At 45.3% G+C, this 24668-nt stretch overlaps 3 protein-coding genes across 3 annotated transcripts in view; 1 reads left to right on the top strand and 2 right to left on the bottom strand.

The window, feature by feature from the left end:
* Window positions 1–2401, bottom strand: part of LOC139059159 (uncharacterized) — a 24954-nt gene extending 22553 nt beyond the window's left edge. Inside the window, exon 1 of the mRNA XM_070537163.1 lies at window positions 2360–2401. Within this exon, the coding sequence (XP_070393264.1) occupies window positions 2360–2386 (27 nt within the window). The 5' untranslated portion in view covers window positions 2387–2401. The remainder of the gene's footprint in view (window positions 1–2359) is intronic.
* Window positions 1968–23809, top strand: Atu (Another transcription unit). Its single transcript, XM_070537157.1, has 12 exons — window positions 1968–2181; window positions 2463–3269; window positions 5205–5294; window positions 6053–6276; window positions 7572–7696; window positions 10968–11052; window positions 11185–11279; window positions 12844–12981; window positions 15221–15356; window positions 16786–16963; window positions 18327–18436; window positions 23665–23809. Exons 1-12 carry the CDS (start codon window positions 2133–2135, stop codon window positions 23734–23736), a joined length of 2109 nt encoding a protein of 702 aa, XP_070393258.1. The 5' UTR covers window positions 1968–2132; the 3' UTR covers window positions 23737–23809.
* Spec2 (CDC42 small effector protein Spec2) overlaps window positions 23770–24668 on the bottom strand; it is a 64238-nt gene continuing 63339 nt past the window's right edge. The window contains exon 5 of the mRNA XM_070537164.1: window positions 23770–24668. Within this exon, the coding sequence (XP_070393265.1) occupies window positions 24573–24668 (96 nt within the window). The 3' untranslated portion in view covers window positions 23770–24572.

Raw genomic sequence — 24668 nt, 5'->3', positions numbered from 1 at the left:
GTAAGAAATAAAGCGTACTCCAAAACACCGTTTTGTAGGCTACGTTGGCACTTTCGTTTTTACCGGGCCATCATAAAGTTAAACTAAGTCAATCCTCACAGTGATATAGTCTCAGTGAAACCCTCTGACCACCGCTGCATGTGCTCGACTCAAGCCCGACGCACGCAGTCAACCCTAAATCTCTGTATGAAAATGTGGGCAGCGTTCATACGTCGTACGTGTCCCCCCCCCCCTTTTTTTTGAGTGCCCTCCCCCTCACCCCTATATTTTATTTATATTCGTTTCAGTGCCTGGCTGCCCAAGCCTACCTACTCCCCCCTCGTGTTTGCTCTCCGCCGAAGTCAAGCGGGACAGTTGGTGGGGCATGAACAGAGGCCAGCAGGACACAATTATACAAACGTTTTGTTGCCGAAGAACCGAGGGTGAAGCTCGCGCGCAGGAGCACGCATCTACTGCCGCATGCTGCACGAGTTAGTGAGAGGGACACTAAAGTGAAACAACACATCAATTTAGACTAATAAAACACTGTTTGAAAACACTGCAGGCAGTCATTTCAAAATAATAGTTTGATAATTTGATGAGAAAATGAAGGTCGAAGTGTCAGCATTTGAATTTCGCGCCGAAACCCCGACGCCGGTACGCCAGTGTGACGTCAGGAATTCCAAAGTATGTTTTCGCATTTGGGCCGCGTTGGCTGAATAAAGGTTCCCGAAACTTGTCATGTTTATTATTTGGTTCCTTTAGAACACCAATGTAGTAAATCTGTACCACTATATAATTACGTGGGCCCTAGAAGATGCCATCAAGGTCCATGACGTCACAGCGACCAGGTGCGTGAACTTCAAGGCGTCGCCACCAGTCTTTCGTTCTTGCGCTTTTTCTTGCTTACCAAGCGTCGTATCATAGGAAGAGTGGTGTTCTTGGCGTCCTAGAGAGGTAATTTACTTATGCAGAAGAAAACATTTTTCTCTTTAATGTCCCTTTAATTAGACGAGCATCGTATTTGGGTTCGTTGGAGGAATTCTGGTAGAAGACGTAAAATGAGCCTGCGAGCCTTTGCACAGGAAAAACAGCGCATTAGTTCAACAGTGACTTCGTCATAACTTCGTCTTGATTCTCTCGCATGACTACTCGACAGGCAGCCACTCTCCGGATGCGCCAGTGTAGCAGGTACTCATTCTTTCGAACTCTCCATGCAAAATGTACACACTGCGCGAACAAAAATCATCGGTGACCACGGGAGAGGGAAGGAAGAAGACTCCCCACTGCCTTAGACGGGTGCATAAAGACTTTAACTCCGAAGCGCCGAAAACGTAGGCCGGAGATGCATTGCAGAGCACGATTTATAGTTTTCAAACATACCGCCTTTCAGACCTGACGCATTGCAATCTCGGAGGCTGTATATTTTGAAGCGGGGCGCGCTACGCACCATAACGCACGAGTCAATTTACGCAAAAAAGGAAGCAAATTTTGTTCTACAATAGCTGCAATGTACAAGATTAGCCACATCCGTGGCGGTTGTTTTCGGCGTCTGCAGCACGTCTGCAGTAAACAAAAGCATGGCCTTTGAGATTTAGACCGGAATTGTCAGTGGCGCGAGCCATAGAGTTTGAGAAACTCTATGGCAGTAGCTGCATTCCTGCTACACATGAAGGAAGGAAAACCATGCTCTATGCTCCTACGTTATCATGAGAAGTATTCGCCGACCCTGTGTGGTAGGTAACATTTAAAGAAATAAAATCGACCAAAAGAAATTATTACATTATATCGGCTACGTTACTTTCAGCAACGCGCTCGTTCTACCGTGGTTATACCACTGATTCTACCATAAAGTTTTATACAATAATTATTGTATGAAATTTTATGGCTTCTACCACTTTCAGCCATTGCCGTTGGCGGCTTTTGGCGATTGACGGGAATAATTAGTGACGACATGACCGGTTCAGAACAGAAACTGGCTTGAGTGACTAGCCAACACATTCCGGTGGAGGGTCGCTGTCGCGGCCGGTAGAGGATTGGTCGTGCCGACGCGCAACGAGCTTCCTGCCGGAAAGCTGTTGTTAACGCACATTGTTTCTACTGCAACAAGGTAGCACTTTCAAGTTTGTGTACGCCATTGGATCTAAGGTGTCATGGATGGGATATTTGGAAGCGATGATTCAAGAGATGCATCGAGCGCAGGTAGGTCGACCGTTTGTCACGAGGCGCGTTTGCTGCACGGCAGTTGCGCCACATTCAGTATAAACATTGGCGCACTCTCTTCTTTGACGCGACCGTTTGCATTAGGACCTGAATTTCCCCCTATATATTGAGTGCTACATTCATGGTTATATAGCCGGACACTTCATTTTGGACTCACTTTCGTGATGTTTTGTTTCGTGTTCATTCAGCGCCTTGTGCTCCTTTGACAACCACAATCAAACCTGGGGACAGGCTGAATAGGCTCATGCCAATTTTCGCAGGCTCCAGGAGCGCCTCACCGGCCTCCAGTGAGGGATCGCAGACTCCTGGGCAACGTTCCGAGGACGGTGAACAAAGCCAGCATTCCGACGCCGAAGAGCGCTCGGAGAAAAGCTACCACTCATCACCGCCGAGGAGCCCCGCGTCCGGCGACGAGTCAGGCTACGAGGACAAGGGTGAAGAAGCTTCGGGCGACGAGCGTCAGGAGTCCGGGGACGAGCGCCAGGAGTCCGGGGATGAACGTCAGGAGTCGGGGGACGAGCGCCGGGAGTCTGGCGACGAAGGCTCGGACGAATCCCGTCATGTGGACGACCACTCCGGTGACGAAGAGGCACCGGCCAGGACTCCTGCGCGATCAGAGCGCCGGAGCGATGCCTCCGACAACGAGGGCTCCGGTAGCGAGGTACACCGCTCGGACGAAGAGGACCACCGCTCCGATGAGGAGGAACACCACTCTGACGAAGAAAATCGCCGCTCTGACGACGAGGACCGTCGGTCCGACGACGAGGAGCGCCGCTCAGAGGTGGCTGCAGAGCGGTCGGAAGCCTCCGGAGACGAAGGCAGCGCGAACGAAGCGAGCGCAAACGAAGGAGAAGCCAGCGCTAACGAGCGAGAAGCCAGCGCAAACGAGGCGAGCGGAGATGAAGCCAGCCGGGGCGAGGCAAGCGGAGATGAGGCCAGCCGAGGCGAGGCAAGCGGGGATGAGGCCAGCCGGGGTGAGGCAAGCGGGGATGAGGCCAGCCGGGCCGAGGCCAGCGGGGACGAGGGTTCGGTTCATTCCAACGAAGGCGAAGCTCGGGCGGCGTCGGGTAAGTAATGCAGCTCCTCAAATCAAAGCTGGATCACTATCAAAGCTCTGTTCACCCAACGAGCAATGAATAAGACAATATAGATTTTTCCAGAATGCAATTCATGTCATAAAACTTGGCCATTATTAACCACTGAAAGCACAGTATAGGTTATCAGTCATGACTAATGACCGCACACTTCCAACTTCTTTTAACATTTTGTGATAAAAAGACTGGGGACGATAATGACGATGAGGCTGTTGGGTAGCTTGTGCACATTTAAACGATGTTCGTTGATCCATTACATCACTTTATACATAATGGAGTGATCAACAGCGGTTGAATAAGGCACATCTCAGGCTGGAGCCAATGTTTCAGTGAGGGAACTTTCCCCTACTGAAGACAGCTTCACTTGTTCAATCAGAGTTGATTGCATCAAGTTCCACCCGCCGTGGTTACTCAGTGGCTGTGGTGTTGGGCTGCCGAGCACGAGGTCGCGGAATCGAATCCCTACTATGGCGGCCGCATTTCAATGGGGGCGAAATGCGAAAACACCCGTGTACTTAGATTTACGTGCACGTTAAAGAACTCCAGGTATTCAAAATTTCTAGAGTCTGGTTTTGGCACGTAAAACCCCATAGTTTTTTTTTTTATTTTTAACATCAAGTTTGCATCTTTCTGTGAACAGCTGCCTTGTTTGCATAATGTTGTGATGTAATCTGTGAATTTTCGCTGCACACCATTTGCCTTGTGCTGCAGCCTTGTCCATATTGTGATGTATGATCCAAGAAGGCAATACTTTGAAGTTTGTGACCTTTTAGCACAGGCTGTCCAGAAATATTGTAATAGCACGACCACTAGGTAAAAAGAAAGGTGTGGCCTGCCACATCAGGTGGGCTGCAATGGGAGCGAATGGGACAGCCGTAGTTGCATTCTCGGCCGCTTGACTGGGCCAAACAGCGCTAGCTGTCGGGGATAGGACACGTCGGCCAATGGCGTTTTTGATGCATTTTCTATGCCAATCTCAAATAACAGTCCCTTGACACCCTTTTCAATGCACGCGGCAGGCTGCACTTTTTGTTTTATTTAGCGGCCGGGGTAACAGCAAGGAAAAACTAAACCAAAAAAGTATGGACTAGGTTCAACTGCAATTGATGATTGCCAGTGTTATTGCTCCGCTGTCTCTGTATTGTGACTAATTGCATACAAGTAAGGGATAAGCAAAATGTGAACTGGACAATTTCAGTCAAAGCATGAAAAATGCAAGATCTTTTTTTAATACAGATTTTGTGTGTGTTTAAAAGTTCAATTTATTTTTATCTAATAACAGTGTATTGCATGTTGGCAATTCCAGTTGACCAATGGTGCCCAGCGTTGAACTCATTCTGGCAACATTATGTTCTTTTAATCTGAGATTTTCTGCTCAGGTTTCGTTTGTGAATGATAGTGCACACGTGTGTGCTTCAGCGAAAGACAGGACTGTTAACCACTTACTGCACATGTGTGCTGGTTAGCAAAATTTTAAGTTAATATTAATTTAATTTAATTATGGGATTTTATGTGCCAAAACCACGATCTGATTATGAGGCACGCCATAGTGTGGGACTCTGGAAATTTGGACCACATGGGTTTCCTTAACATGCACCTAAATCTGAATACACAGGTGTTTTCATATTGCCCCCCTATCGAAATGCGGCCGCTGTGGCCGGGATTCGATCCCGCAACCACATGCTTAGCAGCCCAACACCATAGCCTCTAAGCAACCACGGCAGGCTGGCAAAATCTTCCACTCACCACTGTAGAATTTTCTTTCCTCCAGTGCTTAAACGTGAGCGATTGCTTCACTCAGTTTCTTTGAGCCAGATTCATCAAATGCAAGAATTCAGAGCAAGGTTAGGTTACGCACCACTTGTGAAATGCTGCAGTCTGATGCTCGGTGCCATTACTTGCGAACAGGTTCTGACTCGGATGCTGAAAGCACCATAGGACGCAAGCGCCAGCGTTCAGGTGGCAGTGAAGCTGCGTCTGGTGCCTCTGCTGCAGAAGGTGAGAATGAAGCCTGAAAGCCCATGGTGCTTTTGCTTTTTCTAAGTATTGCTCAATAGTTAGATTAAGTGCAGCAATACTGCAAGTTATTGAAAATGCTTTAAGCATTTAGTATTGCTCTCAATCACTGAGTTTGTCAATATTTTCAATGACCTAATAAAAACTAAATTAAAGGCACCTTATATAGGGCATGCTCCAATTCTGGCCAGCATTGGAGACAGTCTACGTTGACATAAGGAGACAGCCGCTATTTTGTTTCGACAGCAACATAGCCTACGTTGTTTTTGACCTCGATACTGTCTTTGAGAATCTATCTTGTTTGCCGGTGCCATCTTTACGGAATATCACATAAGATGCCTGCGGTCTGCTTAGTTGTCTACAAGTATTAGAACAGAGCCATGTATTGATACATTCCATAGGTACTGTAATTCACTGCAGTGTAAATATACAGAGGGTATGTTAACACATGAATCACCATGTTGGTACCCATATGTCGCCTTGAAAAAGACAAGTCCACTTGTCTAAATGTTGGCTCCTGCTTTTACCTTGTTCTCGTTTTTCTCATCATGTTGGTATACGTGTGGCAGCCTGCGGACAGCAGTGGCTTGTGATGAAATTGTGATGATGATGCCTGCCTGTGGTGAACGTATGAAAACTTTGCACGAGCTCCGTCATACTTCACAAAGACAGATTTTTTTCTAGAAGTGCTCTTAACAGCTGACGCTGTAATCTTTCAATCTTGTGTTTAATGTTGGCAGGTTCAGACGATGAAGCAGTACCAGGCCGAAAGAGGGCACGGATCTCAAGCACTGAAGACAAGGGCGAAGAGGCTGAGGTGGAGGCCCTCTTCGGTGAAGACCTGGATGATTTGAGCTCGGACGAGGAGGGCGCTGCCAAGAAGAAAGGTGGCGAGACACCAGTCAAGCGCATGGGCAGTGATGAGGAAGAGGAGCCTGAGGAGAAGCGAGCTGAACAACCTGAGGTGCGTTGATAATGGGGTGCATTAGTGAACAGTGGTTCTCCATGATCCATGGTTGCTTTAAAGAAGGGCCTAGCATAAGACTCGCTGCTGCGAAAGTTGGTTATGTAACGATGGGTCCATACTAGTTCTCAAGTGTGACAGAGCATGCAGAAGAGGACCTAGCGGGACATACAATGAAACAGCTGATATTTAATGCCTGTACTTTAAGTGGTCTGACTTGCAATAACACTAACGAGTGCTTTTATACTTCATGTTTGCTTGAAATGTCTCCCAATACTTTCACGAAAGCTAAGTTATGTTTCCGTCCATGCTGCAAGATAATGCTGTGAACTTCTTAAAGGAATGCTAAGAGGCAAGCAACTGAACCAAACTAGATGGACCGGACACTGTGTCGGAACTTTTTTTCTTTTCTTTTCTTTTGGTCATAAATATGTGGCTTATTAGCGGATAAAACAAGGTTCAGATTTCCTGTGCTCTGTTTTCTGCTGGAATGTGGTGCCAGTGATGTCACCATGACATCGGAGATTTTAGCATGATACTGTCATGTCCAAATCCTTTACGTCCAGTGGATGCAAGGTTGAGTTTTGAAATGTAGTGATATATGATCTCTCTTTTAATGAGCAATTAACTAGCCGTGGCACTACCATAGCAAGTGACGCCACCACCTGTCTTTCACTTATCTCTAGCTTTATTGCATGCCTGGCCTCATGAGTATAACCTACCAACCCATGGGTGAGATACAAAGGCTTGGTGTGCATATTGGTTTTTACCAAAAAGTTTGGAAATGTTCACTTGTCTTTTGCGTCCTCTTGATTCCACAAATCCTTAATATAGAGTAAACTTAAAGCCTCTTGGTGAAGCCCAAATGTCGTGCTTGCATCACCGAAATGGCACCTTTGCATTCCACAAAGCATTGTTCTGAATTACCCATCTTTCGTAGTCGCCAGCATATTCTACCCAAGGCCAGGTGCTATGACGCATTTCTGCACCCCCCTCAGCAAGTTTGGTGGGGCCATTGACCCCCTTTGGCATGTGCCTATGATCTACAGTCACTTTTAAGTTTGGAACTGAAGGTAGTGCAAAAAGAGACCTATTCAGAAGGAGGGTATATAGGAATGCCCTTGGTCCTTCGTACCCTTCCTTGAGAATGCGTCTTTCTGTCCCACCACCTTCTGTTTCAAGTATGTCTAACACACTAGGCCATGAAAAAGTTCTCTTAAGCTGTTTATAGTTTTGCTAACAATGCACCATTGCATGCCTCTGGCCCATTTGTGTTGATGACGATCTTCTCGCAGGGTGAAGAAGAGGAGGTGCCAGTGCCAGAGACGCGTATTGATGTGGAAATCCCACGCATTTTGACCAACCTCGGAAGCGAGGTCCACTTTGTCAAGCTGCCAAATTTCCTCAGTGTTGACACCAGGTTAGTTTGCCGTGTGCGTCGATGGTCACATTCATTGAGCGACTTCCTTAACTAGCATGGCCAATCTAGAATAGGGCATCCGCTCTTAAGTCTCATTTCTCGTTTCTTTGTGGCATCACTTCCCATTATAATAGTAATATTTTCTTAATTTCCTGAGAGATAGAAAGTCCCCCCTCGCTTTATATTCGTGGTCGCGTTGTTTGCTTACAAATGCACTTGCGATGAGAAGGTGGTTACCTAAAGAGGGGGGGGGGGGGATTTCACGTTCGCAATATACCAGTAGGTAATAAAAACAGACTTCAACATTAATTACCCATGTCCCCGAGCTGTGTTCGGGGACCGGGTAATTGTGATTAAATTGTGTCAGTTTGTGATTAAAGGTTGAGTTGAAATTTGGCGCTTGTATTCGGTGCATCTTAACTTTCCATTTTTTCTGTGCCAGCAAAGAAACGAACCCACACCAACTTGCCCAGCTGTCAGTATTACTTTCATAGATCTTCACATATATTTGAGCAAAGTACCTAATTAGTGTGAGCAGGGTATTCGCATCTCATCTTCATCTGTACATATCATCACCACAGCCGCGACTTCTTTGTCATCGTAGCGCGGAATCTTTAAGAATAAGGAAGTTTCTCAGAAGTGGTAGACGTGCTGGGTAAATGATGCGAGAGCGGAAGCAGGCAACATGAGGGAGCGTCGGCATCTTGGTGCTTCTTTCCAGACCTGTACTCCTGTAAGTGAATCACCCAGTGCCCAAGACGACCCGATAAGTTCTTCAGCAAGGAGAGCCGGCATGTCGCGTGATGGTCTGTAATGACCGTGAAACGGCGGCTCTGTAAATACAGGCAAAATACAGGCAACGACTGGCATAGGCAATGACTCGCTTATGAAAGGTATGGTCACGCTGTAATAAAACAACGCCTATGTCATGACCGCTAGTGTCGGTGTGGACAATGGTAGGTGCAGCCATGTTAAAATGGCATAATACTGGCTTGGACGTGAGCGCTCGCTTTAAGTCTGAAAAGCTGCTTCGCAGGGCTCTGTTGGTGGAGTGGAAATGCAAGCATTGCGATGTTGCGTATAAAACAGCGGAAAGAGGAGGCGAGGCTGAGAAAACTACGCAAGTCTTTTTGATGTATTCGCCCAGGAAAGTTGAGGTCTGCGATAATCTTCTCTGGGTGCGGTCGAATCCCTTCTTTACTAAGTGTCCCAGAACCTTGATGGTTTTGCTTGCGAAGTGGCATTCTTTTTTTGTGTTCAGCTGCAGTCCAGCCTTGGCAAGAGAGGTTAAAACTTCATCAAGGCGCTCGAGATGTTGTGAAAATATTGAAGAAAGGACAACTATGTGATCAAGATAGCATAGGCAAATCTTCCATTTGAGACCGCATAAGACACTGTCTATAATGCGCTCGAATGTGGCAGGCACCTTGCAGAGTCCAAATGGCATCACAGTGAATTCGTAGAGTCTGTCCGGGGTGGCAAATGCTGTTTTCTTCCTTGTCTACGGCCGCTCACCAACTTTCGCCCTTGATGCATCTTCCTTCTTGGCCCCTGTCTCAGCGGCAATGCCTTTTTCCTAACAATTTGTTTCCCGCCTCGCTCACTGCCACTACCTCGCCTACATTAACACCGACATCTCTAAAGATGCTCGCAAGCGCCGCTATGACTCCACTCACCGCAGTGCAATTTTCTGCTCTGGCGATGAAGTACTACTCTGGACACCTGCATGTGTCCCCGGTTTGTGTGACAAATTTCACAGTCGTTTCCTTGGACCCTACCGGATTCTTGAACGAACTTCGCCTGTTAATTACCGCATTTCGCCTCTTTGTACTCCCTCGGACCGTCGTTGTCATGGGACCGAGATTGTGCACTTGTCTCGTTTGAAACCTTATGTATGGCATGTTTCGTAGCACAATTCTGCGGCCAGGCTGGCCGCTTCTGCTAGAGGGAGAAATTAGTGTGAGCAAAGTATTCGCATCTCATGTTCCTCATCTCTACATATCATCGTCGTATCTGTACATATCATCATCACAGCAGCGACTTCTTTGTCGTCATAGCGTGAAACCTTCGAGATAAAGAAGTTTCTCAGATCGTATGTGTGTGTGTGCGTGCGTGCGTGTGTGTGTGTGTGTACGTTGTACATGAGCTAGCAACCAACAATAGACAGTTTTAGTTTAGCGTATGCAACTATAGCGTACGCTATGCGCTATAATATAGCGTACGCTAAGCCGCGCGCGTTTTCTACAATTTTAGTTGGCCGACGATATCTTCGCATCTCTGAGGCCATATGCCGTCGTTGCGGCTATTTCGCGTCTGTGGCGATAGGTGGCGTTGACATCTCAAATGTTTCGTTAGGCTTCGATTTGTTCGAAACGAGAAGCGATCTCAAAAACACCACGAAGTTACCCATAAAACTCTGTCGTCGAAGCGGCCTGAGACTAAGCGAAGGCTGTTTACACAGTCATTTGCTACGAACGAAGTGCATTTTACAAAAGCAACGCCAAATTCAGTTCGAAGCGGGCAGCCGGGACCGCCGCCATGTTTCCCGCAAACCACGCAAAAACGCTAACGCTAAATCGTTTGCGTTGCGTACGCCCGCTATACCCGCTATTTCGTTTAGCGTTGAGCGCATGCGCAGTGACAACCCGCTATTTTTTAGCGTACGCAATGGAATAGCGTATGTTATACTAAAACTGTCTAATGTTACTGGCTTGTTGTAAGCTTATTACCTTCCTCCGAATGGCTACTTTCACTGTCAGGTTGTTGGTACAGCTGGTGCAAATGCATTGTGCTCTCTAGCTTCACTTTGTACGGTGACTGTGACAGTACAAATGTGTAGTGTAAAATGGTACTTTGTCATTCCTGCGCTGGATAGTCAAACAGTTTCCGCTTATCTAGAATCTATCTAGAAACTGCGTAGCGTGCACAATGTGTGCGGTAAACTTAGTATGTCGTCCATTGAGTGTGTCCGCACACTCTTTGCAGCCACGAAAGCTATACTAAGGTCTGTTTTAAATTCATGTTTCAAGCTGCAACGTGTTATTGGACCTTGGGTTAGCTTTACTAGTGCTTTGCACCCATCAAAGGCACTTATATTATTTCTCTGGCACACTGACCTAAACTAAACGCTCTAGTTGCCTGCTGCCATTTATATGTGCACCACGTGTGTCATGTATGAATGGGTCCTTTCATGCCACCTGCAGTAGCATGCTATGCATATGGCCAGGCAAACATCTCCAGCATCTGTTATACAATGTATCTCTCTGTGCAGGCCCTATGATCCTCAGTGGTACGAGGATGAAGTGGATGAAGATGAAGTGCTTGACGAAGAAGGTAGAGCACGACTCAAACTAAAGGTGTGTGGACTAGGCAGGTGTAGACTTGGCAGTGGTTAGCTCAGTTTATCTTTGTATTCTCCTGAGAAGCAAACCGGCAGCCCTGTTCATGTTGCTCAATGCTTTGTTTCGGGCATGCGGCATTGTGTGCAGGTTGAAAACACAGTCCGATGGCGCTACGTCTATGACAAGATGGGTAATCCAGTGCGGCAGAGCAATGCCCGGGTAATCAAGTGGTCAGATGGGAGGTGAGCACTCGTATAGCATGTTTTTTATGTCTGTGCATTATTGAAGGACGTCATTTTCACTGAGGTTTTCGTATGTGCAAGTTAATCTTCAGATTTATTTATTTATTTATTTCTATGTGCATTAACTGGAGAAGCAATAAATTACTGGCATGCTTAAAAGGACGCTTTAGCTCGAGAGCTCCTATCTAAGTACATGTGAATGGCAAAATGTATTTTCTTGGCAGCCACTGTACCGATTTTGATGAGGTTTACAACTTTAACATCTAGTGACCATAGGAAGCAGATATTTATGTGGGTCATCATGTTTTAAACAAAAATTGTTGAATATTGCTAAATCGAAATAAAAAGGCTCAAGTACCAAGTTAGCAACATTGTAACTCAATCATAAATGACGATACTGCAGTTCTGTGAACTGTGCCTATTAATACATCTAAAGCAGACAAAACTGATACATTAGACACCTCTCTGAAGTATGCCAGTAATGCGTGAGTATAGTGGAATCATGTTGATACGATCTTCACGGGAACCACAAAATAAAACGCATCATCCGAAAATCGTATTATCCAAAGCAAGCTCCAACGAGCATACAAATAGGCATACTCAGTGATAAACTCAACAGCAAAGGTTCACATGGCGTCGAGTGATACTTCCCCGCATAACACATTATGCGGAGCAGCATCACTCAACGCCACGCAAACCACAGCGAATGCACTTTTATTCAGCACCGTTGAAATAGCCCATCAGTTTACGCTGAACTTTCTTTTTTTCAATGTCTGCACAAAAGTTATTCTGGAAGTAAAAAAAAAAAAGAAGCCGCAGTTTCCTCACTCTACTCATCGGTGGTGTGCCGCCAGTCAGTTAGGCCGCACTGCCGCAGCGGCGCTAAAGCCAGTGGTGCACCGCTGGCGGTAAATTTTGACCAGCTGGGGTTCTATAACATGCACCCAATGCACGGCACGCAGGCGTTTCTGCATTTCGCCCCCATCGAAGTGCAGCTGCCCCGGCCAGGATTTGATTCCGTGACCTCGTGCTTAGCAGCGCAGTTGTCACTAAGCAACCATACTGGGCATTGTTTTGTTCACTCATCTTGAATTGGTTACGCAGTACTAAGTAAAGGTCCCTGAACACTCTTGCGGGCTGGAAATTGCTTTGAAATGACACAGGATACAATAACGGGGGTGAGGGGAGAGAATGTCAATAACAGAAATGTGTGACCAATTCAAGAGGTGCAAACAAAACAGTAATTGTGCATTTGGGTGTGCATTGACTGTTCCAGCTTTCGTTTCATTTAGTTAGGCCGATTCCCAGGCCGATTCCCATGGGGGCTGAGTGCTAAAGCACTTACTGTACCTAAGTGTGCAAGCAACTTCAAGACAGTTAAAATTAGTAAACTGGAATCCTCTGCCTTATTAACTCTAATGCAGCTTTGGTTTGTTGAGCACTGACCCTAATTCTCTATTAGCATGCACGGAGTGTAGTTCCACTTGATTTTTTTTTGTGTGTGTGCCTCTATGTCGTGCTGTTCTCCGACAACTTTTCAGAACAGTGTCCGTCTTCTATGCAGCATGTCGCTACACCTGGGTTCGGAGATCTTCGACGTGCACAAGCAGTCGCTGATGCAAGGTGACCACAACCACTTGTTCATCCGGCAAGGCACCGGTCTACAGGGACAGGCTGTCTTCCGCACAAAGCTCAGTTTCAGGCAAGTAACGGGTGGTTGTATGTTCTCTCCATCTAAAATTTCCTCAGAAAGGAACAGTTTGTCAAACACAGGTGACCTCATCGTTACTAGCAATGCGCCATTTTGTCAGTTTGCCTCACGAGCCCCTAGCTTCCCTCTCCCGCACTGGAATGACCGCAAAACAAGTTCTTCAGTTGGGGCAGCTTTCACACTGCAAGGGACTTAAAATAGGCTACAGACAGTGCAAGTAAACTAAACAGCCTCAGCTATATTGAAACTACGATTTCTTCGGGACTGTCCACTCCTAGTGGGAACACCTCATTAGGTCACTTCAAGCTGTCATAAGCAAAAAATTTGCAGTAAGGGCCTGCAGATTATTAATTCATAAATAGGTACAGTTAAACCACGATATAAAGAAGTAGGTAAAATCGGCAATTCGCTTCGTTAATAGAAATTTTATTGTATTGAAATTTAACCTTTTATGCAAGTAAGTCAATTTTTCTTACACAGGAAGGGGCCATAGAATTTTCCGAATTATCGAGCAGTAAAAAAAAGCACATTTGAATGAGAAAACTGTTAATATTGATGAATTTGGGGTTCAGCGACGACTGACATGGTTTTGTGCCACGTCAACGATATCTTCACATCGGCAGTACGAATTAAGTGAAGCCAGCCACACTTTCGGGTGCACTCCGCCCCCGTGGCTGATACCGTCGCCCACGTTGGGATGACGCTATCAGGAAAAGAGCCGGCAGTGGGGAGCGAATGCTTCGTCTGCCTCTCGCTCCAATGGGTCACCGAAACTCGAGATTATGCAACCTCCAATAAAAGAATGCTCGGGAAGACAGCTTGCATGAAGCCATGGCGTCTCGGCACACCCACTTTTTGCATGCGCGGCTGTACGTGCGCTCAGCCGCGCTTACAGCCATGTGCACTCACGATGCGCACCAATTTAACGCCCCCACGCACGCGCTTCCTTGCGAGCTCGCTCCCATCCCCCTCTTCCTCTCTGCTCGCACGGGAAGGCAGCATTCGTGAAGCCACCACCTTTCTTGTCTCACCATTGTGCACAAAGTGCACCGGGGCACGATAGGATCTTGCTACACTTGGACGTTATAGGCAACATGATGCGGCTCCACTTCTGCGGTCACTCTTGCCACACCGCAGGCGATTTGAGAGGTGCATTTATAAGCAGACGCTTGTAATTCAATCATTTGACCATGTGCGTCTGCAGAAGTTTCCATTTATTGTCTCGGTATTCCTTTGCAGCAGAAGTGAAATTTCGTTATATTGAAATCGCATACAAACAAGCTTTGTTATATTGAGGCTATGAATAAATGGTGTTTTATGGACAGGAGGTTATGGAATGTTTAATACTTCATTATATCGAGAGTTTATTAATATTGAAGGTCGTTATATTCATATTTAACTGTATTTGCATTAGGAGCTTTATCGGCTACCTTTTTACTTCAGAATAGAAGAAATTTAACATATATTCAATCCAACATAACTAACATTTCCTTCAATCTGAGATAAAAAAACAGAAAAGTGTGTTGCCTGAAAGGTGAGATCACCCTGTACATTGCTCAGTCTCGTCGGTATGCTCAAGCTGTAGTAGAGCTTGTTGGCAAGTTAGCATATTATTTGCTGGAAAGTGGGTTCTGAAAGAACAAAAATTTGCCGTGGTAGTGCCCGATTTGAGCTTTTATCTCTTGGTAACTTTGTTCCCCCCATCGCTTCAGCCATGTGGAGTACCACCTAAGCAGCAATGACTTCTGCTCATGAATGTTGTAGACCTCTGTTCTTCATTTCAGAGGGCTTTCTTTTTTCTTCTTTCTTTCTTTCCTTTCTTTTTTTTTTAGGACAAAGTGTCATTCATTGTATGTAACTCGTTCGTATTTACACGGTCGTTTGTCTGGCATCAAAAATTTCGCAGTGTGGGTTGGTCTGGCCAGCACATGGTATGTTGCCATAGGAATTCATTTTTTAATTATGCCGGTTAATATGAAAAACTGGTCTATTCAGACTTTGCACCTAGGCCGGTAAACGCTCGAAACATTGCATATAAGCCATTTGCTTGTACACTGTTTAAATTGAACACGTGTCATGATTACCACTGATTGCAATGATGAGCAAATATGTGGCACTGTGTAACATACAAAGAATAAAAAATACAGGAGTATGCCCGCATACATCACTGTGTGTAGCCTTGCACAAAACCATGCAGCACGATGTGTTAAAACAAGCTCTCCATTTGCAGGCCCCACTCAACAGACAGCTTCACCCATCGCAAGATGACCTTGTCGCTCGCTGGCCGCAGCCAAAAGACACAGAAGATTCGAGTGCTGCCCCAGGTTGGGCAGGACCCAGAGGCACACCGCAGCGAAATGATAAAGGTTTGCCTTGCATTTCTTTTTGGCGCAGAAATCATGACCCTTCCCAGGCTGTGGACAAGCTTCTTTCGTCCAACCGTGCTCTGCAGAATTTCTCGGTTAAAAGGGTTCAGAAGTTCTAAACAAAACTGTTGTAACCGTGACTTCCTCAACCCATTCCCACCTTTCTTTTCTCATCCCTCTTCAATAGTTCAGCTTCCAAAACATAAAAATAATTGTTATAACCGGAACTATGCATTGGTTCTAAAGCCCAGCTTGCTGCCCCTACATGACAGTTGTCATGAATTCTTGACAGCGCCTCCAGAGTGAGAGAGTGCATGCATGTAGCAGTACAGTAGAACCACATTTTTCAAGGGACTGCAGAAAAAAAAAAAAAAACACTACAGTGAGGAAGGCTGCAAATCGCCACGGCAACATGAGAAACAGCTCTGAATGGCTGCCAGTACAGTTAGACATCTCAGCACTTGTGCTGTGACTAGGGATGGCGCATGCATGTTTGTATAATTAAGGTTCCGTGACAGTGGCCCTATCCACTTGGAATGCACTTCATCGCAATATTTTGCATATGCTTCGCCACATAACATGGCTCTAATGCAGCGAAGCTGACTAAAGAGAACCGGCGATTGTGCACGCTTGCCGGTCCCAAAATAAAAGTAGCTGTGCGTTCAGTTCCCAGTAGGTTTTAAGCATTGCACACTTCTACGGGTGCTTCGCCAACTACTCTGTGCACGTTTCTTGCAGGCTTTCTCCCAATATGCTTGTGCAACCTCGGACGCTTGTTGCAATGTGCCAGTAATTGCAACATATACACTTATTGTCTTCGCAGCTACATGTGAGGGAACATTTAGCTCTGCACCACTAAGTTTATGTGACCGCTGCCTTCAAGCGCAACGTAAGATGCAGGGGAGTGTTACAGATAGGCGATGTAACAAAGGGGAACATAACTTATAGGAGTCAATGGGATTTAGGTCGGGATCACGATAACGGACTGTAGCTGCCAGGGGGAACAACAACAAGGAATGTATCAACGGGGTTCCACTGTATTATAAAGAAAAGTGCAGGTGATGCGAAGCTCATACCACAGTCATGACGAGTGTTATTCGTGCCGATTACACACGTTGCCATGGCGTACCAACATGAATTCCATACTGAAAACATCTAAACATCCTAAACGTGTCTAAAGATCCGTTGTTCGTGTGGAAGCTAACTAACTAGCACCGGTCAACGTGTTACTGAATTCCAGGTTTCATGGGAGCGTGCTCTCCAGCAGACCACAGTCAGTTCAAACAAACATCAGTAACTACACAACCAATGCCACCATGTAGCTTGTGGAAACTTCCACGCTTATGCCAGCCTGCCATCTGATGCACACAAGCTGGTATACCTTATTGCCGGCTCCAAACCCGTACTCATGCAATTCATGTTTGCGCAGAAAGAGGAAGATAAGCTGCGAGCATCCATCCGACGAGAAAGCAAGCAGAGGCGCCTACGTGAGAAGTCCCACTCACGTGGTCTCAGCTCGGCATATCTGGAGGCCGACGAGGATGATGCAGCCATTTCCCTGTCAGCCATCAAGAACAAATACCGGCGGGGAGGCGCTGCCCTTAAGGGTAAGTGTGACACTATTCTGCTGCTTACCACAAGATTATGGATTAAGAGTACCATGCGTGGAGACCGCATTCTAATAGAGGCACGACGCAAGAACAGTGACAGTACGGTAGCGACATTTGAGCTTGCGTCAGCAGTCGAGGCTGTCAAAGTTAACGCGGAGCCGTTGTCTACTACGGCAGTTCCATAGCTTATACATCCATTGGAGGCCACAAAACCAATCAGTAATGTTCAGCGCAACCATTTTAAGATACCCATTAAGTAGACATGACTGTCTCCAATTCTGCATTTACAACATAACTTGTACCACAATTTACTCGATCCAGTTAACATGGATGCTATCAGGAACCCCACAGGTTCCTTAATGGCACCCTAAAGAGAAAAATTATTTTACCTGTATTTGTAAATTACCCGTCTACGATACCATACTCTCGCCGTGAGAAGTCGCTTGGTAAGCCAGAAAGAAATGCATAAACGAAAGAAGGGTGGTGTTGTGCACCAGCTCACCGCGACATTTTGAATTTTGAATGCATCTGCTCAGGCTTAGTTAAATTTTTATTGGTTATCATGCACTACATAGTATTCTAAAAGAGCCAAAGAGTAAGTGCGAAATATTCTCGTAACTTTTACTCGGCCACAATGCACCTAATTTGAAAAAAAAAAAAAAAGATACTTTGAGATCATTGACGTCACACTGGTGTACCAACACTTGGGTTTAGATGCAAAGTTCAAAAAAAATGAATGTGGACCTGGTTATTTTCTTTATGTTCTGTTACTTTTTATTATGCAGAATTAACCGTGTAAGGCCCAGTGTACCATATGCCGAGGTTGATGCCTCAAAATTTTCTTTAAGCACGGGAAATTTAACACGTAGCACCTAGTATAAGCTTCTCAGTTGTGAATAGTTCAGAAAGTAAATTACTAATGGAATCAGTTAGTGTACAAATAGAGTTTCAACTCGAATATCAGTTCGTTGGTTTCTTTTTGTAGAAACAATCTCCATTGCTAGAAATAAAGGTTAAGAAATTATCACAAGTGTTGATGTTTAGTTTTGTTGGTATGGCATAACAAGAGGTAAAAAGTGATCGAGTAGACCGGTATGAAAAAGGTGGACATAGCACGGAATGCTTTTGTGTAGTGTCCTCTGTTTTCGCCCCAGTCTTTTCAAGTGCTTTTTACCTCTTAACTAAATCGTGATAATTTTCTTATTGTGGAACTGTGTTTTGGTATTACAGAGCTAATAAAGATAACTTTCAAAGAATACTTTATCAGCTTAAGATGAATTATTATTTCTAATTAATGTGCCGTTATTGTTCTGCCCTCACCAGCAGAACAATGTATTCACCTTGCAATGCTCCTTTCCAGAGCGCCCTTCCATTTACTCTTCTGAAGAAGATGCGTCCGATCTGGAAGAACAGCGTGCTCGACGATTAGAGAAGGCAAAAGTGGATAATGACGATGACGACAGCGATCTGGTGAGTCGATACACTATACATGCATTGCTCACCTTCCTGTGAGTCTCTTAGTGAACAGATTTCAGAATTATTCAGTTTCATTAACCACATGGTCTGCCAAATCCTCTTAGCAAGGGTTAGACTTCCAGGTCCAACTGCAAGAAACTTGCGATAGTGCCTATAGTTTACGTACCCCTTAATTCTGGATTCATACTTGGTTGTTGAACTATCTTAGGGTCTTGTGACCAGTAGCACAACTGGTGCTCTATACATGGATGAAATCCTTGCCTTCTAGAAGAAGTAGACTGTAACACAAGTTTTCTGTGTACAGTCGACCTATTCTTTATAATACTGCGGGAGCATCGACTAGACACCTGGTCAGCACCTTCTAACAGCGCGAGGTGATGCTATCAGCAAGGACTTGTTGATCTCTTGCTCCTGCTGACCTTGTCGCTTTGCGCAGTACTGTTCAAGAACTGGTTTACTGTACATGTTGTGGCGGGTAACTGCAGCTAACAAATCGCATTGCAAAGCTATAAATCTACATACAGCAAGTCCTTGTTATAACTGTGAATGAGACGGCGAAAAAATTTTATAGTACAAGCGGTAATTCAATAAAAGCCAAGCAAGTGGAGCCGAAATTGCACAACTCTGCAGAAGTGCAATATGGGTGTTACATGGCACATTCTTGATCGCAAAAATCGAGCCCAATCATGATCAAAATTGATTGTACACAAGCACAGAGGGAGCGGTGCATTTTGATACGTGTGACCTTGGGCACGTCAGGCACATGCAAGGCTGCACGAAATAATATTTGCCTGTTCCGTTGCCCACTATTTCCATAGCACCACATTGCTGCTTGCCACTGATAACACATGGCCGCAGCTTGGGGGAAAAGGGTGCACAGGCACCTTGATGGCAAAATAGAAAAGAAATGTTGGCAAGAGCCTGACCCCACTAAACGAGCACGCAAGGCCGAAGTGCGAAAGTAGCAATGCGACACGGCGCATTACCAAGTGTACAGCAGGCTTTTGCCTTCATGTGTTACAGGAGTGTAACATGCTGCCAAACTTTTTTAATACTCTGGTTGGGAGCTTTAACCCTTTCAGGGTCGATTTTAATTATCGCCGATTTAAGTTCATCAGAGGGACCTATTTCGAAAAAAATTTACCGTAATATTTCTAGGGTGACCGTAAAGTGAGAAAAAAAATGCTTTGCGTTGGTATATATGCGCTGTTTATTCATCAATTGCGCCAACAAAAAAGGAAATAAACTTGTAAGAATTGAAAATTTGATGCATTGTTATACACATAGTTCAAGGCTAAGAAAATGCGCACATGAAAATATTTTGCAAGTCTCAAATGTTCCTGCTCTTACACTAATATTTACGTCCATAGCCTGAGCGCACTCAAGAAAACTGTGGTTGTGTGCACGTCAAAAAAACTAAACGTGTTGCAAACTTTCCACTAATTTTGAAAGGCAATTAGTTTTCTAGAGTCAAGAAAGAAAATTTTAAAAAAATAAACACATGCACGGCGGCATCCTCCGCATATGCGCACCCGTGAGAGCAATAAACGAGCGAGTAACAGGCAGTCACCCTTTGAGCAATTAGTAACGAGACAACCATAAGTTTTGTGAGCGCAAGCCGAAACAGCCCACAGTAGTATATATAACCGAGCGGTAGTATATAGACGTGCTGGAGCTAACATACAAACCATGCAACGAAAACAGAGATGGAGGCGTATAATGGCGTATATTTACGTCATTGACCCTGAAAGGGTTAAGTCATTTCTTTGTTAGTTTTCTACTTTGCATTTCTTCGAAAGTTTCCTACTTTGGACCCATAGATAATTGGTGCGCATTTGATTCGGAGGTGTGTGGAACTCCAGCAAATACTGCCAAATGAATCGGCAGCATGCTTATGGCGTGTTTTTTTCCCCCATCTTTTTTTAATTCTACCCACCGGATAATTTGATCAATTTCGTTGGTCCTGTTGGGGTCAAATTAACAGAAGTATTTGAATAGGGAGAAATTCCCACAAATTAAACTTTTAGAAATGCACAGTCATTATTTCGACCAAAATTTCTCATTCCCACAGAATTCCTTTAGACAAACTTGAGCCAAAGGCCAATGTGTCACTAGCAATCGTAAGAATACATAATGTTGAACCTAAGCCTTTTGGCTTTGTGTGATACATTGTGGGTGCATGCACTGCCTCTCCACGAAATGAAGTGCTGCACAATCAAATTTTTAGCATACTGTCGTCTTCAGTGGACAAGCAAATTAATGATGCAGTGAATGATCAGGCACATTTTGCAGTGCTAAATGCTGTGGTGCCATCTGATAGGCATGCAGTCGACGGGGCACACCAATATGTTTATCTTTCTCTTTGCATTCGCAGCTTGAATTAGCCACACTCTCTCGGTGATCCCCAACTTCCTAGACAGGGCTTCAGAAAATTGTCGATGGTGCCGTATCATACATTGCAGACAGTTGCATGAAAATTTTGGAGACCTTACACTCCATCTCGCCTGCACGATCACGTACCAATTCAGCAACCGAGTTGACATAGTCGAGCAGAAAAGGCGATACTGTGACACATTGCCGGTGCCTCCTCGTAAGTGAAAGTAACAAACCCTAGTCGCCTAGTTGATCCAGTCATAGCCGACTCTGTGCAAGCTAAGCTGTAAAAGGACTACACTTGTGGTTTGTCGTGCAAGTTCCAGGCGTCCATATTTGTCCCTCTATGTGCAAAATCGTGACAATGTCTTGAGCGACTTATTCGACTGCTACGATACAAATTATTGTCAGTCATTCAGGCAGCTTTAAATGGTGCCAACTCTACCCTCGATGTCTGTTGAAGAGGGGAGCGATCATGCGAGGCGAGTGACTGTTGCGGTGAGACCTGTGATGAGATGGCTATCAGAGTGTAGTCGTCCTCTGCAAGTTGCAAGGGACGTCGATTTGGTGCACTTGGAGACCATACTTTGTACGTCTTTGGCAACAGCCACGGCAGTGGTCGAAATACAGACTGACCAGGTCGCACGCAAGCATGTACATGCAGCAATGAACTTATTTTCTGGCAAATTCAACATTTCAGAATTTGTTTATTGAGAATTTTAGGCGACCCCCGCCGTGTCCGAATCATGTGTCCCAGACTAATGTGCATTGTACCGTGTATATTATTGAGCACACTATTCCAAGGAGGAAACCAACTTTCATTTTCTATATACCATATTTACTCGCGTAATGATTGCACTTACCATCTGTCGAATGCTATGCGAACGACTCTTCAAGACATACCAAGAAGTCTGCACGCACCATACATTCCTAAGCAGATGCCCCATTTTATTCTTTTCATCACTTTCCACACTTCTATGAAAAAAGAAAGCTGCAGCCAAACTTGCCTTGGCTTTATAATGGTTGTGGTCAACAACAAAAAAGGCGCCTTTCGATTCTTCTCGTCTGCACTCGTGGGCACGGAACAAATCGCGAGCGGCGACGATGGTAGCCACGTTTACACTGCTACGTTAGAAGTGTACCCTATTCATACGCCGACGCTTGTAATACAGTTAAGATATTTGCCCACCCTTAGCGGAAATGTGCCGTATTAGGATAGTAGTGAAGACAAATGCCGCAGTTTCCGCAGCATACCCGCCATGTCTTTTTTATGTCACTGGCAGCTAATCATGCCCATCTCTGTTTCTGTCCCCTCAAAGTGGACATGGCTTCGTTATTCCCACAGACTTGCCAACATTAATGATATTATTCCTTACTGATACGGAAGAAACTGTTTCAATGCGCATAATGTACTCACGAAAAGAAAAAAAATCGCGTTCAGCGCGTTTGGCTTGCTCCGCCGGCCGCCATTTTTGTTTTGGTGTCCCGCACTGTTACCATCTGTTACAGCGGCAGCCACTTGGTTGTTGACCTGTTGTCATCCCGCAGCAAATGCTGGATGAAAAAATTTTTCTTTTTGCGGGAAATTTAACCCGCTTAATGATCGCACCCCTGAATTTGCAGCGATTTTTTTTACAAAAAAGTGCGATCATTATGCGAGTAGATATGGTAAATGGCATTAGTCTTCAGCAAGTACATAACAGCCCTCTTCTTGTATGGTATGGATCAATCACTCTATCGAGCCCCACCACTATAACATATTGATCTTTTTCTGTCCAGTTGTCTTCTGCTTTTAACTTCTCTGTACTTTTGATGCCTGCCTGCAAGATATTCAGATGTTTGTTTCATGGTTCCAGCTTGTACACATTGCTATGCAAGTACTGTAAAAACCCGAATATAATGTAAGGTAATTTTAGGACCGCAAAAAGGAAAAGTTTTTTTACGCATCATAAACATTTACCGTGCTTTAATACTATCACTGCGTCAAAGCCATGCTGCCTGCTCATATTCACCCTCACTTTCCTCAGACACATTGTCAGGGAAGTGCTCATCTGTGTCATCCAGAGCAGTCAAAATTCCGCACTTAAAAGGCAGGCATGACAAGCATGCCGCTGTAATGAGTAGCCAGTGTGGCTGATGAAACGGTTCTTTGGCACACATTACTGTGATGTTCTGAATGAATGAGCACAAAAAGAGATAGCTGACATGTTCCGTACTGTAAGTATGCTGGAAAAACACTCAAAGTAGCTCGCCTGCAGTAAACGAAAGGAATGCCTGAGTGGCTGCTGTGGGCGATCGACATGAGCAACATTGTGTAACCATGTATATTGTAATGTTCCTGATGTCGTGCGAAGTGCGGCCAGTGTCCTCACCCACATATTATGATCATTATTTTTTCTGAATAGCGATACCAATCGCATTTTGCTGCAGTAGCTCGGTGTCGACTGCAAGGGAGCTTTGCCACTAGTATATGTAGGCATGGGCTGCCAAGTCTTCCTCAACTTTTTGAAAAAGCTCCTTTCTTGGGACCTCGCAAATTTCTCCTCTTCCAATGCACTTTCTGTCATCACCAGCTCTGGGTGCTCTTTTCAGTCACTTCAAGCTGTCGCACTGTGGTAGTTCCATCTGGTGCTTTGCACATTGCAAAGCCAAAACCATGTCTAGGTTCATGGAATGTGGAAAGTCTTTGTACCCAAATATAATGAGGGGTGATTATTGAATGTGTGGAAAATAAACTATATATGCAGGTTTTTACAGTAGTCCCACTAAACTCAATTGCTTTAGGTTATGGCAAAGTGACAGCAGCCATCTGTTCACTATATGACCACCCCTATTCTTTCTTTTTACAGGACTACTTTGACAAGAAGGCAGAGAGCAAGAAAGCAAAGAAGGCCATTGAAGAGAGTGACGAGGATGACTAGGCATCCTCACTTGTTTCATATTGTACATACTCGTTTTCATAGATAAACACATTTTTTTTATTCACTTCTTGCACATTGGCAGTGCTTGTCCATTCTTCCACTCAGATAAAATTCTTTATCCATCTTTGCACATAAACAGTGCTTGCCTGCAGTCATCGTTAAATACTAGCCGTTACAAACGCTTCTGATCCTGCGTAGGTCATCTCCTTTAAAATAAAGAAAAACACACACACACATACTGCAGCCACACCTGGCTCTGGCTACATCCGTGACACGCACACACTAAAAGGGAGGTGGGGAGGGGGGAAAAGGACTCCTGCAACATGACCTGCTTCTATGTACACAATGTGCTCATCTAAACAACCTGTGTGTGACAAAAGTGTCCTAAAAGGTGCTGCAGTGAAAAGACAGTTAAAAGAAAAAAGGCTAGTAAAAAGGCTTCTGCGCATGGGCTTGCTGTCGAGTCTCCTTGTGGTAAACAATTTTGCTTCTGTCATCGCTTAAGGAAGGAAGGAGGGTGCACTTTCTGCTCAAGCTTGGTGTGGCTGGGGTGTCATCTGCAGGCATCAAACCAAACAGTCCCTACACCAGTGTTCCTGCTAAATAAAATGCACAGCCCAATCGGCGATTGCTCAGTGCCGCCCGCACTGGTACAGGTTGCGAGAGCTATAAAAGAATTGAGGGGCAGGGGGCGGGGGAGGATCAAGGAGAGGAGCAAAGCCTTTGGTCCATCTGGCATCATCACAAGTGGCCGCCGTCTGGTGAGTCTGCCATCATCGCAACACCAGGGCAACACGCACGTACGTCCGGGGCTGAGGTGTGGCCCCCACGCGTGGTCACTGCTGAACGTCCACCACAGGGATCGACACATTCACTGGAAGTGCGTATTCGTAGCCGCCCTTGGAGGCCATCTGGTTCTGGAGCGCATTGAG

This window comes from Dermacentor albipictus, chromosome 4 (assembly GCF_038994185.2).
Source record: "Dermacentor albipictus isolate Rhodes 1998 colony chromosome 4, USDA_Dalb.pri_finalv2, whole genome shotgun sequence".
NCBI lineage: Eukaryota > Metazoa > Arthropoda > Arachnida > Ixodida > Ixodidae > Dermacentor > Dermacentor albipictus.
The sequence above is the reverse complement of the archived record's forward strand: the minus strand, read 5'-3'. Positions and strand labels throughout refer to the sequence as shown.